Source organism: Alexandromys fortis, unplaced genomic scaffold (assembly GCF_014885135.2).
Source record: "Alexandromys fortis isolate MF-2015 unplaced genomic scaffold, M_Fortis_MF-2015_v1.1 scaffold_185, whole genome shotgun sequence".
NCBI lineage: Eukaryota > Metazoa > Chordata > Mammalia > Rodentia > Cricetidae > Alexandromys > Alexandromys fortis.
The window spans coordinates 3,183,609-3,196,323 of NW_026068094.1; the positions used below are offsets into that span (position 1 = coordinate 3,183,609).

General features: G+C 41.8%; 1 protein-coding gene across 6 annotated transcripts in view; it reads right to left on the reverse strand.

Annotated features, from left to right (window-relative positions):
• The window catches only part of Hmgxb4 (HMG-box containing 4), a 35,759-nt gene that overhangs the window by 3,923 nt on the left and 19,121 nt on the right, over positions 1-12,715 (reverse strand). For all 6 annotated transcript variants that reach the window (XR_007588868.1, XM_050123215.1, XM_050123214.1 and 3 more), the window contains 4 exons: positions 7,508-7,589; positions 5,412-5,476; positions 3,972-4,077; positions 2,637-2,806 (listed from right to left, as the gene is read on the reverse strand). Coding sequence is in view for 5 of the 6 variants with exons in the window: in XM_050123215.1 (XP_049979172.1) it covers positions 2,637-2,806; positions 3,972-4,077; positions 5,412-5,476; positions 7,508-7,589 (423 nt within the window). In the remaining variant the exon portion in view is untranslated. The remainder of the gene's footprint in view (positions 1-2,636; positions 2,807-3,971; positions 4,078-5,411; positions 5,477-7,507; positions 7,590-12,715) is intronic.

A 12,715-nucleotide genomic window follows, 5' to 3' on the forward strand; every position in this document is an offset into this window, starting at 1 on the left:
ATATGTAGTGTTCTGACTGTATGTATGCCTGAAGGCCAGAAGAGGGGCACAAGATCTCATTTTGGATAGTTGTGAACCACCATATAGTTGGTGGAATTGAACTCAGAACCTCCAGAAGAGCAGTCACTATTTTTAACCGCTGAGCCATCTCTCCAGCCCCAGGCTTTGTTTCTTTCTGGGGTAATGATAATGTTTTAGCGATAGTGAAGGGCCCAAAACTCTGAAGAGTATTGTCAGTAAATCCTGCACTGTAAAAGGTGAACTTTTGGCACGTGAATCATATTTTTATTAAGGCTATTACAAATGACAAGCGAACAACAGAATCTATAAACTCTTTCTGGTTATGGTAACCATTCCGTATCTGCAGCTCCCCTTTCCATGGTTGTAGTTACTCAGGCTTTTTGGATGTTTCTTTTGCAGACAGTGTTATGTTATGTACTGCAGGCTGGCTTCAAATTTGCATCCTCCTGCCTTAGCCTCCCAATGCCCACCACTCAGCCTCAATTCCCAATTCTAAACTGCATTCATGCTGTTGGAATGGCACGATATAAGCTCAGTCCTATGTGGACTGTGAGCTGACTGTATTTAGCACGTTGATGCTGAATGATATCAGATCAACCACTGTACACAGGGGTAAGTGCTAGCTGTGGGTTTGGGCATGTAGCTGGGTGTCTGTTGCCTGTGGTGTATGCACAAACTCTCAAAACAGCTCTTCACACATGTGTGCATGTTTCTGACTGTTTATTACATAAAATTACCTTCCAATTAGATTGTAGTAAGCATCCTAAGACAGCCAACAGACATTTAGGTTTTTCTACTCTGTAAATTCTTGGAATAATCTCATAGAACTCAAAAATATTATTTGCCAGGTGGGTGATGGTGGCCCACGACTTTAATCCCAGCACTCAGGAAGCAGAGACAGGTGGATCTCTAAGTCCAAGGCCAGCCTGGTTTACAGTGTAAGTACTAGGACAGTTTGGCTGTAACACAGAAAAACCCTGTCTTAGAAAACAAAAGAAAACATTTCCAAACAAAAAGTAAGTATTTTGGAAAATTTGGACAATGAATGGTGCTTAAGACCGTTTTACTCTCAACTTTTTAGAAAATATAATGGTTAAATGTGAAAAGTCAATAATGATAACAACATTTTATTGGAAATACTTTTTTACCTACTTGGGTATTTGAGCATGTATGAGAAGGCCCACATTCTTTCACTACTTGTTGAATTTTTAGAAACTAGCCAAAGAACTCAGATGTAGATTCAACTCCTGGAGCTTTGAATGATAATTTAACATTTGCATAAAAACTAGTCATTAGCTTTTATATTCCTGCACTGCTGTTATTCCAGCCCCTTTCTCTTTTTTCATTTTTTGAGACAAGGTCTCTTTATGTAGCTCTGGGTGTCCTGGAATGCACTGTGTACAGCAGGCTGGCTTCAAATTCACAGGAATCTGCATGTCTCTGCCTCCTGAGTTCTGGGATTAAAGGTGAGTGCACAGGTCCTTTCATTCTTTTGAGATTGTAATATAATGACATCATTTCCCCCTTTCCTTTCCTTCCACCAAACCCTCCCACATTCCCCTCTGCTCTTTTATCATTAACTGTTGTTACACATGTGGGGATGTCATGTGTATATTTTTCTCCAAAACACATAAATACCACCTGCACAGCCTGTACAATGTTACTTGTATATGTGCTTTCAGGCTGACCATTTGGTACTGGATAACCAATTGGTGTGCTCTTCCCCGGGGAAGACTATTTATTCTGCTCTCAGCATTCCTTAGCTGCCTGTAGGTCTTTGTATAAGGTCGAGCCCTGTGAGCTTTTTCCTAGGACCCTTTCTTTCTCATGCTATAACTTCTTATTATCTTCCTGCTTCTGGCTCCTGAATGCTGGGATTTTCAGAGCATGATGGGACTCTTCTTATCCTTGTATAATCTTGTCTGATCATTTAGAATGCAGAAACTGCATTAAAACAATCCCAGCTCTCAGAAGGTGCCAGGGTGTCCACTATTTTTTCCACTGCATTTTAATTCACTTGGGCTCATTTTTTTGAGACAGGATTTCAGTCTGTAGTCTAGGGTGATCTTGAACTTGCAGCAATTCTCCTGCTTCAGCCTCCCAAATTCTGGGATTATTAGGCTGTGCTGCCATGTGTAGCTTCCACTTAATTTTTTAAAAGAAATTATTTTATATGTATGGGTGTTTTACCCATATGTATGTCTGTGCACCACATGCATACAGTGTCTAAGAAGGCCAGAAGAGGGCTCCAGATTTCCCAAAACTAGAGTTGTAAGCAGTTGTGAGCTACTTGTGGGTGCTGGGATTTGAATCCTGGTCTTTGGAAAGAGCAACCAGTGTTCTTAACTACAGAGACATCTCTCCAGTTCTCCCACTGAACTTTTAAAGACTAAAACCCAGCTACAGGGTATCTTGACTTCTCTTAGTGCTGTTTATAAAGAATGGTATGATAATATAACTCTGAGAGCCAGTAGTCAGACTCTGAGTCTTAGGCAGCTTTTCACTATACCATGGGTACTTGGCACAGTTTTGCATAAAGTAGTTGTTCACTAAATGAACAAATGGATCTAAACGGCATAGGACACAGGAATCCGGCTAGTGAGTACCGTGCTTACCTCTGTCTCCTGCAGGCGGTGTCCAATGAGGCTGAGGGACTCTCCCAACAACTGGAGATGGGCAGCAACATCAATGGGCTCTGTTTCAGGGGCTTTGGCTGGTGAGGCTGGCAAAAGCATTGTGGTGGGTGGGGACTTCTTTTGGGGTGACAGTACTCCCACAGAAGAAGCTGAGAACAGAGGGATAAAAATTTGTCTATGGCCTTCAACATCACAAAAAAAATATGACAATTTTCTGTCTTAAAAAACTATACCAGATGGAAGCCGAAGATGGCTCAGAGGTTAAGAGCATTGGCTACTCTTCTAGATGTCCTGAGTTCAATTTCCAGCAGCCACATGGTAGCTCACAACCATCTATAATGAGATCCGATGCCCTCTTCTGGTGTGCTGGCATGCATGCAGACAGCAGTGTATACATAATAAATAAATAAATAAATAAATATTAAAAAACAAAACAAACTATACAAGGCATTAATTAACTTACATTTGTGAGCTAAAATTAGCTTGACTTCTTTTGTTTGTTTGTTTTGAGACAGGGTTTCACTGTGCAGCTTTGGAGCCTGTCCTAGAACTCGCACTGCAGGTCAGAATGGTGGTCTTAAATTCACAGAGATCCACCTGCCTCTGCCTCCCAGGTGCTGGGATTAAAGGCGTGCACTACCACTACTACTTGACTACTTTTGTGTGATCCTTGAGATAAGAATAGTTTTGCTTAAAAATGTTTTATTTGTATTTTATTTTATGGGTATGGAGTGTTTGCCTAACATGCAGGTCTCTGTACCTACATGTGTGCAGTGCCCAGAGGTCAGAAGAGGAACTGGAGTTATAGTCAGCTGTGAGCAAGGCTGAGGCTAGGGTTTGAACACTAGTCCTTTGCAAGAGTAGCTAGTGCTTTTAACTGCTGAACCATTTCTCCAGCCCCTAGTTGTATACGTTTTAAGCGATGCAAGGAAAACAAGCAAATAAACAAACAAAAATGCAGGTATGACTGGGAATGCACTCAGATCCTTTATATTTTTTTAAAGACAGGGTTTCAGTGTGGTCCAGACTAGTCTACAATTTGCTATGTAGCTCAGGCTATAGCTTTGAATTTGTCACTCTCCTGCTTGCTGGATTACATGCAGGCAGAAGGCCCCAGCCCTGACTTACTTTCTGGATCTTTACAGCAAAGTCTCTGGCTTCTTACAGTTTCTAAATTTATACTTCTTTTATGCAGCCTGTCAAGGCTTACTTCTATTATAAGCTGTTTGCTCTCCCAACTTCCTAGCAAAGAAGCAGAGTTCACAGGGCATTAGAGAAAAATCCGTTCAAAGCAGAAGAGAGAAGTGACTGTACCTCTGACTTTCCCGGAAGCTTCCGCACTGGATGCTTTTCTCTTTACAGTCGTGGCTTCGGCTTTGTTCTGTTTGTGCTGCAGATATTGAGCCTTTTGCTTCCAGATCTGCAACAGATTAGCCACACAAAATTTGAAAAGAAAGGCAAAAGAGGAAGCAGAAAGGGAGCAAAAAGCTGGGAGTAGTTGGAGAGAGAACAGTAACTTAGGATCTTAGGTCACTCAAGTGGGTTCAAGCTGATAAGATGGTATCTTAAATGCAGGCCTCTAAACATCCACTCTGTAGTGCTAAGCGGCAAGTGGCAGTACCGTTAGAATACTCTAAGGTTAAACGCAGGTCACATAGCAAACACCTGGCTCAGTATGACCACGTGGCTAACCACTTCCTCTAACCTGCCTGGCAGTGGAGAACAGCAAGCTATCAAGAATAATCTGGGTGGAAAAGAGCTGTATCATCTAAAAAAGTCATTCTTTAAAGGAAGAATTGGAATTCTAGCTCCCACACTACCTTTGTACCAAAGACGGGGATGCAACCACACGTGATTTAGATGTGCTATCATTGTCTTATTGGCTCTTTTATTTTCCTTTAAAAAAAAAAAAGACTTTTTGTATACAGACTTGTTGTATAGCCCAAGCTGGCTTTGAACCCACAACTTTCATGCTAAGTGCTGAGATTACAGGCATGAGCCACCATACCCAGAAGTCTTATTAGCTTCTTGATAAGAGAATACATTGCTAATGGCTAATGAGAATGGAGTCCCAGAGTCTGGCTAAGGGAATCCCATGCTTTTCTTATTTAGAGGCTGAGGATCCTCAGTCCCAAGACCATGGCCAATTGGCATTTGCAGTAGGGTGCTGTGACTTTAGATTTTTTAAAAATATTTTAATCAACTTTTTGTTTTACTTAAACATGGTTTTTGGGAAAAAGTAGACAGCAGTAGAAAAAGGCAATCTCCTTACAGCAAGAAACGCCTGACTCAACAGTGACCATGTCCTCTGCTAGCCCCTTCTATGGCTTCTTTCTCTCTGTTCTCAGTGTTGTGTTGCAATGGATGCTTCTGTACACTATAAATATGTATTGTTCCCACTGGTAAATAATAAAAGCTGTTTGACCAATAGCCAGGCAAGATAAGGTTAGGTTGAACAATCAAACTGAAGACATGGATGAGGAGGGGCAGAGTGAAGAAAGAGGCTGGCAGCACCCAAGAATCAACGTGACAGCAGACCAGTAAAAGCCAAGGCCACGTGGCAATATACATAGGTTAAAGGAAAGGGGTTAATTTAAATGTAAGTGCTAGTTAGTAATAAGTCTGAACTACAGGCTAAAGAGTTTGTAATTAATATAAGTTTCTGTGCAGTCAGGAAAAGAAAGTGCCACCTCCATTTACATTGTGTGGCTGGCAGACAAAATCAATGAAAACTAGGCAAGAAAACAGACTTACCAGTTTGTCTTTTTCTGGCAACTGCTTCCATACTTCGGCCAGTTTTTTACTAAGTTCCCCAAAATCTGATACAAAAGAGTTAAAACAAAACAAACAAACAAACAAAAGCACTGTAAGAAAACAGAAGACCGGGGAAGCAGAAACTGGAAAAGGGTTTGGTGGAGCAGAGTTCTTTTTCTTTCCCCCCAAGACAGGATTTCTCTGTGTAGTTCCATCCTGGAACTCAATTTGTGGACCAGGCTGGCCTCAAATTCAGAGACCCTCCTGCCCCTGCTTCCCAAGAGCTGGGATTAAAGGTGTGCCCCACCATGCCTGGCAATGTCTACTTTTCCACAGCACCTTTGCGGCGTGGACAACCACTTTATATATAAGCCCAATGAGACAGAGACATAACATGACTTGTGAAAGGTCAGGGTCGTGTCTGCTCACCTCACTAAGTGCTAACAGAGACAAGCACCAACACTACAAAATACATGCAAGGGAGCTCAGGCCTATACTCTTGGAAATAAAAAGCATCCCCCCCCCCCCAAACCCAAGGATTACAGACATGGGCCTGGATCCTATATCTGTTTATTTATACCTTAAAAAAAAGGGAGGGGGAGTTTCCTGGATGGTGGTGACGCAAGCCTTTAATCCCAGCACTCGGGAGGCAGAGGCAGGTGGATCTCTGTGAGTTTGAGGCCAGCCTGGTCTACAAGAGCTAGTTCCAGGACAGCCAGAGCTAAACAGAGAAACCCTGTCTCAAAAATAAAATAAAATAAAATAAAATAAAAATTAATCAAACAAACAAACAATAACCCCAAACAAAACAGAACAAAAGAAAAAGACACTGACACTGAAAGTGTGTGCCACGACCACCCAGCACATTTCCCTCTTTCACTGGTTAGGAATATACACCGGGACTATGGCTCTAGGGACAGAGTGCTTGCCATACAACCACGAGGACCTGAATTTAGATTCCGCAGAACTCATGTAAAAACCAGGTGTAGCAGTGCACATAGAATCTCAGCACTGTAGAAACACGAGGAACTCTGGAGCCCACTAGCCATATGGCCTAGCAGAATAGATGAGTTCTAGGTTAAGTGAGAGACCCTGCCTCAAAAAGAAAGACGAGACCAATAAAATGGCTCTGAGGATAAAGGCACTCACCTCTAAGCTTGATGAACCTAAGTTTAATCATTGGGAGGGAGAACATGTCAGGGAGAACTGACTCCTACAAGTTGTCCTCCAACCTCAACTGTCATGCATACACACATGTACACACACACACACACACACACACACACACACACACACACACCCCTTAATAAGAAGGATCTAACCGGGAGATGGTGGCGCACGCCTTTAATCCCAGCACTCGGGAGGCAGAGGCAGGCAAATCTCTGTGAGTTCGAGACCAGCCTGGTCTACAGAGCTAGTTCCAGGACAGGCTCCAAAGCCACAGAGAAACCCTGTTTCGAAAAACCAAAAAAAAAAAAAAAAAAAAAAAAGAGAAGGATCTGGAGAGATGGCGCTGCCTGTTCTTCCAGGTCCTGAGTTCAATTCCCAGCAAACACATGGTGGCTCACAACCATCATGGAATCTGATGCCGTCTTCTGGAATGCATGCATACATGCAGACAGAGCACTCATAAATTAAAAATGAAAGAATAAGTAAATAAGATAGAGCTGACATGGTGGCACATACCTTTAATCCCAGAGAGGGAAAAAGGCTCTGTGAGTTGAGGACAGCCTGGAGGGAGTCCCACAACAACTAGAGCTACGTAACAGAAAACATACAAAATACTAATAATGATTAAAAATGAGGTGGAAGCAACTGAAGACCGCGACATCATCAATCTCTGGAAAACTCTTTTGTAGGCAGGGTGAGATAAAGTATTTGCAGACCTGAGGAATTACAATCTGTTTGAGACAGGGGCTTATTCTGTAGCACAGCCCCCCTCAGCCTCCTTGGGGTTGCAGGAATGAACAGCCCAAGCCCACTTCAATTTGTATTCTAATGCTGCAATGATAATCCAATTAATTAAATGCACTGCTTCAGAGAGCAGAAAGTAAAAACAAAACAGAACAAAACCCAAAGCTTGGAAAGGTTCTTACCTATACCTGGATGGTCAGCCACAATGGTTACCCGGTACTCTTTACAGAACACCTGGTAGGCAGACATGTTCTTCTTTTTTGGCTAGCACCACAAAGAAAACAGAATAGGGCAAAAGATGATTAGGACACAAGTAATATATTTTCTATATTCTTCAGCCCCAAGAGTTATATTCTATGATTTTTCAGAACAAAATCTGTATTCAAGCCAGTTCAGCAAGGGAAATACGAGATTCCTTCTCATATTTTATAACTCTCCAGTGAGGGTTATACTGTGGAATATTCTTACCTGGAAAAGGACATTAAATATCTATCCAAATCTCCCACTTGTGGATGAAAAACAGCAAACAGAAACAGAGATTTGCTGGAGGTCACGACTGAGTGGGTAGTGTTAGCCCCATAAGGACTACTGTGCAGAGTGGCTGCCATGGGCCAAGGAGACAGCAAAGATTCCTCACAGAAAATGGAGCAGTATCACCCTGTAAGGGTATCCTAATGAAGATGTTTTCAAAGTGTCTTTTCTCAACAAAATATCTCAAAAAAAAAAAAAAAAACCCAAAAAACAAAACACCACCACCACCACAACAAAAAACCAAACCAAAGAACAGGGAAAAATAAATAAACAGATAAAACCCTCTCACTTTCTTTATCTAAATGTTTCAAAAGTTGATAATCCTAAGAGGTCTTTGTGGTCTTACACAGTTAGTATAAGGATACAACCCAACAATACAAAGCCACTGGCAACTTGTTTGCCTTAAGAGTCTCATTTGTGACTAAACAACACATCCCTTTGTGTCACTTCACAGAGCTGCTTGTTTGATCAGGAAAAGCCTGACTGTTTTTTTTTTTTTTTTTTTACTGCCTTGGTCACCAACACTTACCCAACTATAAATGGTGTGTTTGTTGTGAATCTATGCTGACCTATTTGCATGTCTGAAACGCACTTGAGAAGGGAAAAAAGGTAACTTGTACAAGTCTGTATATTTCTAAATCTTTCTCTCCAGGAGAACCTATCTCACTGCTAAATATTGAAGATATTAGGAATAATCTGCATATGAAACTTTCATCTCATCTAGACACTTTACAGGCCTTGCAACAGGCATTTTAACAATGTTGTCTCAAACATGGTTCAATAATGTTACTTTCCTCCTAGCCCCAAAGCTACTTAGAGCTTAACATAAACTACCTTCTTAAAATTAACCATAGTTTTTGGTCAATATCCAAATTCACACACTGAAAGAAAAAAGTTCCCCCTATTATAGAGAACTCTGTTCATTATAAAGCAAACAAACTGGTATTTATCAAATAAATATACTGGGTATAATAGAATGAATGAACTTGAATTCCAGATCTTACTCACAGGAAATTAGAACATCAACTGGGTGGGAATGGAGAAGGGGTATGGAGGAGGGAAAAGATGAGGGAGGGGATGGGACACAACATAGGAAACACATGAACTTTGTCTTTAAAGGTCCACCATCTTATCTCAGTTCTACTACACAGTTGATCTTGAGTAAGCAGACAAGAAATGGGTAGCTTTTCTGATATGTGGCAAAAAAAAAAAAGTATTTAAACCAGGGTGGGGTGGCTCACATTTATAATCCCAGGACTCGCAGCAGGTGGATTACAGAGTTCTGGGCAATCACATTCATTATTACAGACCCATTCATTTATAAATATTTACTGAATATCCATCATGTGCCAGATGCTGGGAATAATATAGCCAGGATTGAGATGCATAATCTAACAAATAAGACATACTTTTTTTTTTTTTTTTTGGGCAGGGCAATAACTGCCCCCACCTTGGGAGGCAGCTGAATCTCTTGGAGGTCAAGGTCTGTCTGGTCACAAGGTTAATTCCAGGATAGTCAGGGCTGCAGAGAAACCCTGACCCAAAACAAACAAACAAACAAACAAACAAACATACATTTGTCAGAATAAAACACAGAAGTTTCAATTTACAAGAAGGGTGTTTGTGGCACACCCTTTAATCCCTGCATGGAGGCAGAGGCAGGTAGAGCTCTGAGTTGAGGTTAACCTGGTACACAGAGCGAGTTCCAGGACAGCCAGAGCTACACTGAGAAACCCTGTCTCGAAAAACTAAAACAACAACAAAACCCCACAGAATCTGGAGACCAACAGAGAGATCCTGACCAAACCAAACACCAGTTACACAAATGGTTTCATTTTCCTGAGTTTTAGCTTCTTTAAATAAAATGTAGATGGTTGAAGAGGTAGTGTGAAAGCCAAAATTACGTCTCTGATCTTCTGCCAAGCCCCTTGCTCAAGGACAGACAGTTCCTGAAATGCTATTGTTTATGGGAGATAACAAGCTAGTCTGACCCATCTGTACTAGATTCACAGGTAGGAATATATCAGGACGTATGTTTGCTTCTGATTGGACCTGATGGGGGAAAACAATTAATTATGGGTTTTCCTTCCTAAACTGCTGTAAAATTGTGACTTGAGGCCATTTCCCAGGATCCTGGGTATGGATCTGGCCAGAGTACATCTACCTAGCCAGTATTTAATTAAAGCTTGCTTCAAGGGGCTGGAGAGATGGCTCAGTGGTTGCCATTCCAGAGGACCCAGGTTCAATTCCCAGCACCCAAATGGCAGCTCACATCTGTCTGTAACTCAGTTCCAGGGAATCTGACATCTTTACACCAATGCACATAAGATTCAAATTTGGATCTGGTCTTATTCCGATCAGTGGGATTAACAGTAAGTAGCCCAGTGGTGGAGCACTGGCCTAGCATGCAAAGACATCTTGAAGCACACCATTACTCAAAGGTGTTCCAGACTTCAGCAAGTGCTCAATGATGTTTTTGTGGTAGGAAGATTTCCAAGATGCCCTCTAAGACATGCGCTCCCTGATGCACATGTTTTGTAGCGCTCCTTTCGTGAACAAGGTATCGAATAAAGAGACTGGCTCCTGTAAATTATATTACACAGCAGATGAGACATTGCAGTCATAACTAAGGCATCTAATAAACTGAATCTGAGGGCTGGAGAGATGGCTCAGTGGTTAAGAGCACTGACTGCTCTTCCAGAGGTCCTGAGTTCAATTCCCAGCAACCACATGGTGGCTCACAACCATCTATAATGAGACCTGGCGCCCCCTTCTGGCTTGCGGGCACATATGGAAGGAATGCTGTACACATAATAAATAAATAAATATAAAAAAAAAAAAACCTGAATCTGAGTCATTCAAAAGGGAAGTTTTCCTGAATGAGCCCTTAATTAAAAGAGACAAGACCAGGTTGGGTGTTTGATGGCACACACCTTTAATCCCAACACTCTGGAGGCTGAGGCTGGTGGACCTCTGTGAGCTCCAGGTCAGTCAGAGCTACACAGTGAGATCTGGTCTTAAAAGAGCAAGACAACAAATGAGACAAACCCATGGTTACCACAAACTGAACCAGTTTGTATAAAGAGGTAATAAAAGGGTACACAGTGGTGCAAGCTGTACTGACTGGTATAGGAGCACACAAGCACACTGATGGGACACAGCAGATTCCAGAAATATTTACAGCAATGTGCTCAACTGATCTTTGACAAACAAGGCAACACAACAGAAAAGACAATATTTTAAATGAACCACTAGAGAATTACAAGCTGGGGGAGTGTGGGGTGCGGGGTGGGGGTTGGGGAGTAAAGGTGCTTGCTTGTTGCCAAACCTGAGGACCTGAGCTTGATCCTGGGGCCCACAAGATGGGAGGAAAGAACCAATTCCTGCAAGTAGTCTTCCCCCCCCCCCCCCCAAAATAGCCGTACAGAACTCCTGAAAAGTCTCCTCGACCTGGGGTATTTTAGATAAGATGCCAAAGGCTTAGAGCCCAGGAGAAAGAACTGATAAGGACTTCCTTAAAATAAAATTAATCTGGGTGTGGTGCACGCTTGTCTCAACTTTTAAGAGATCCACTGTCAAAATCCAAAAACTTAAATTTTTTTGTTTAGCAAAAGGCACTATTGGAAGAATGAGAAAGCACTTGTATAAGACCTATCTGATCAGGTACTGTTGTCCAAAGTGCACAAAGAACTCTAAAATCAATTAAGTAAATATAAACGGGGTTAAAGAAGCTAAAAGACACCTCACTAGTAAAGATAAAATGAACACAGATGAAAAAGGATCCACATCATGCTCTCAGAGACACACGTATTACATACACACTGAGACATTATCAGACCACTGACCATACAGGCGGCTCCTTCAAGGATGTGGAGAGGCAGTACTTCTCAACTGGCAGATGTTTGAAATAATCTTTTTTTTGGATTTGGTAGAAGTGCTGAGACAATTTCAGGTGATCAGAACTTTAGTAAGGATGGCCACCTACAAAGGAGGAAGCTGGGACAGAAGAGCCCACAGACACTGAAGAACAAAGGAAATGCCTTTTAGAGGGGAGGAGGCTTCTAAACTTAGAGGGAGGAGTTTAAATTTAGCATAATAGTAAAGTCTCTACATTATATTGTTCTGCCCTGCTTAGTGGTTGCAGCAGGTTAGGTTAGGGAGGGTACTAGGTAAGAGTGGCTGAAGACTGTTAAGGCGGTTTTTTTATAAACTAAATATGCCTCATCATACAGACTTTCACTCTCCTTTGTATTTTATTTACCCACTGGAGCTGAGAGCATCTCTCCACATATAACAGATGCACGGATGATATCTATAGAAGCTTTTGATCCACAACTGCCCAAACTTGAGAGCAACCCAGGCAGCCTGCACTTGGTGAACAAATGAACTGTGGTTCAACCAGACAACAAAGTACAATTCAAGAGACAAGTTTTGAAAAAGGCAAAAAATGGAGACGAAAAAAGGTGAGGTGAAGAGGTGAAGAACTGAGGATTTTAGGGTAAAGCACTTTGTGATGCTACCGCAGGAGAGAGAATATCCTTCACAGTCACAGAATGGACAACAGTGACAGCACAAACCTATGCACACTATGAAGATGTGCCAATCTGGGTTTGGATTCATCTGTAACAAGTACACTGGTAGGGATGGATGCTTATAGTAGAGGGCCATGCACGGGTGGGACAGGGAATATATGGTATATGGCCACATTTTCTTCTCACTCTTAATGTCATTCCAAAAACCTTTACTTATTTTGTTTTGTTTTCTGAGATGGGGTCTCACTAGGTACACAGCCTTGGCTGGCCTGGTACTCACTATGTAGATCTGGCTGGCCTCAAACTTGCAGCATTCACCCAAACTTT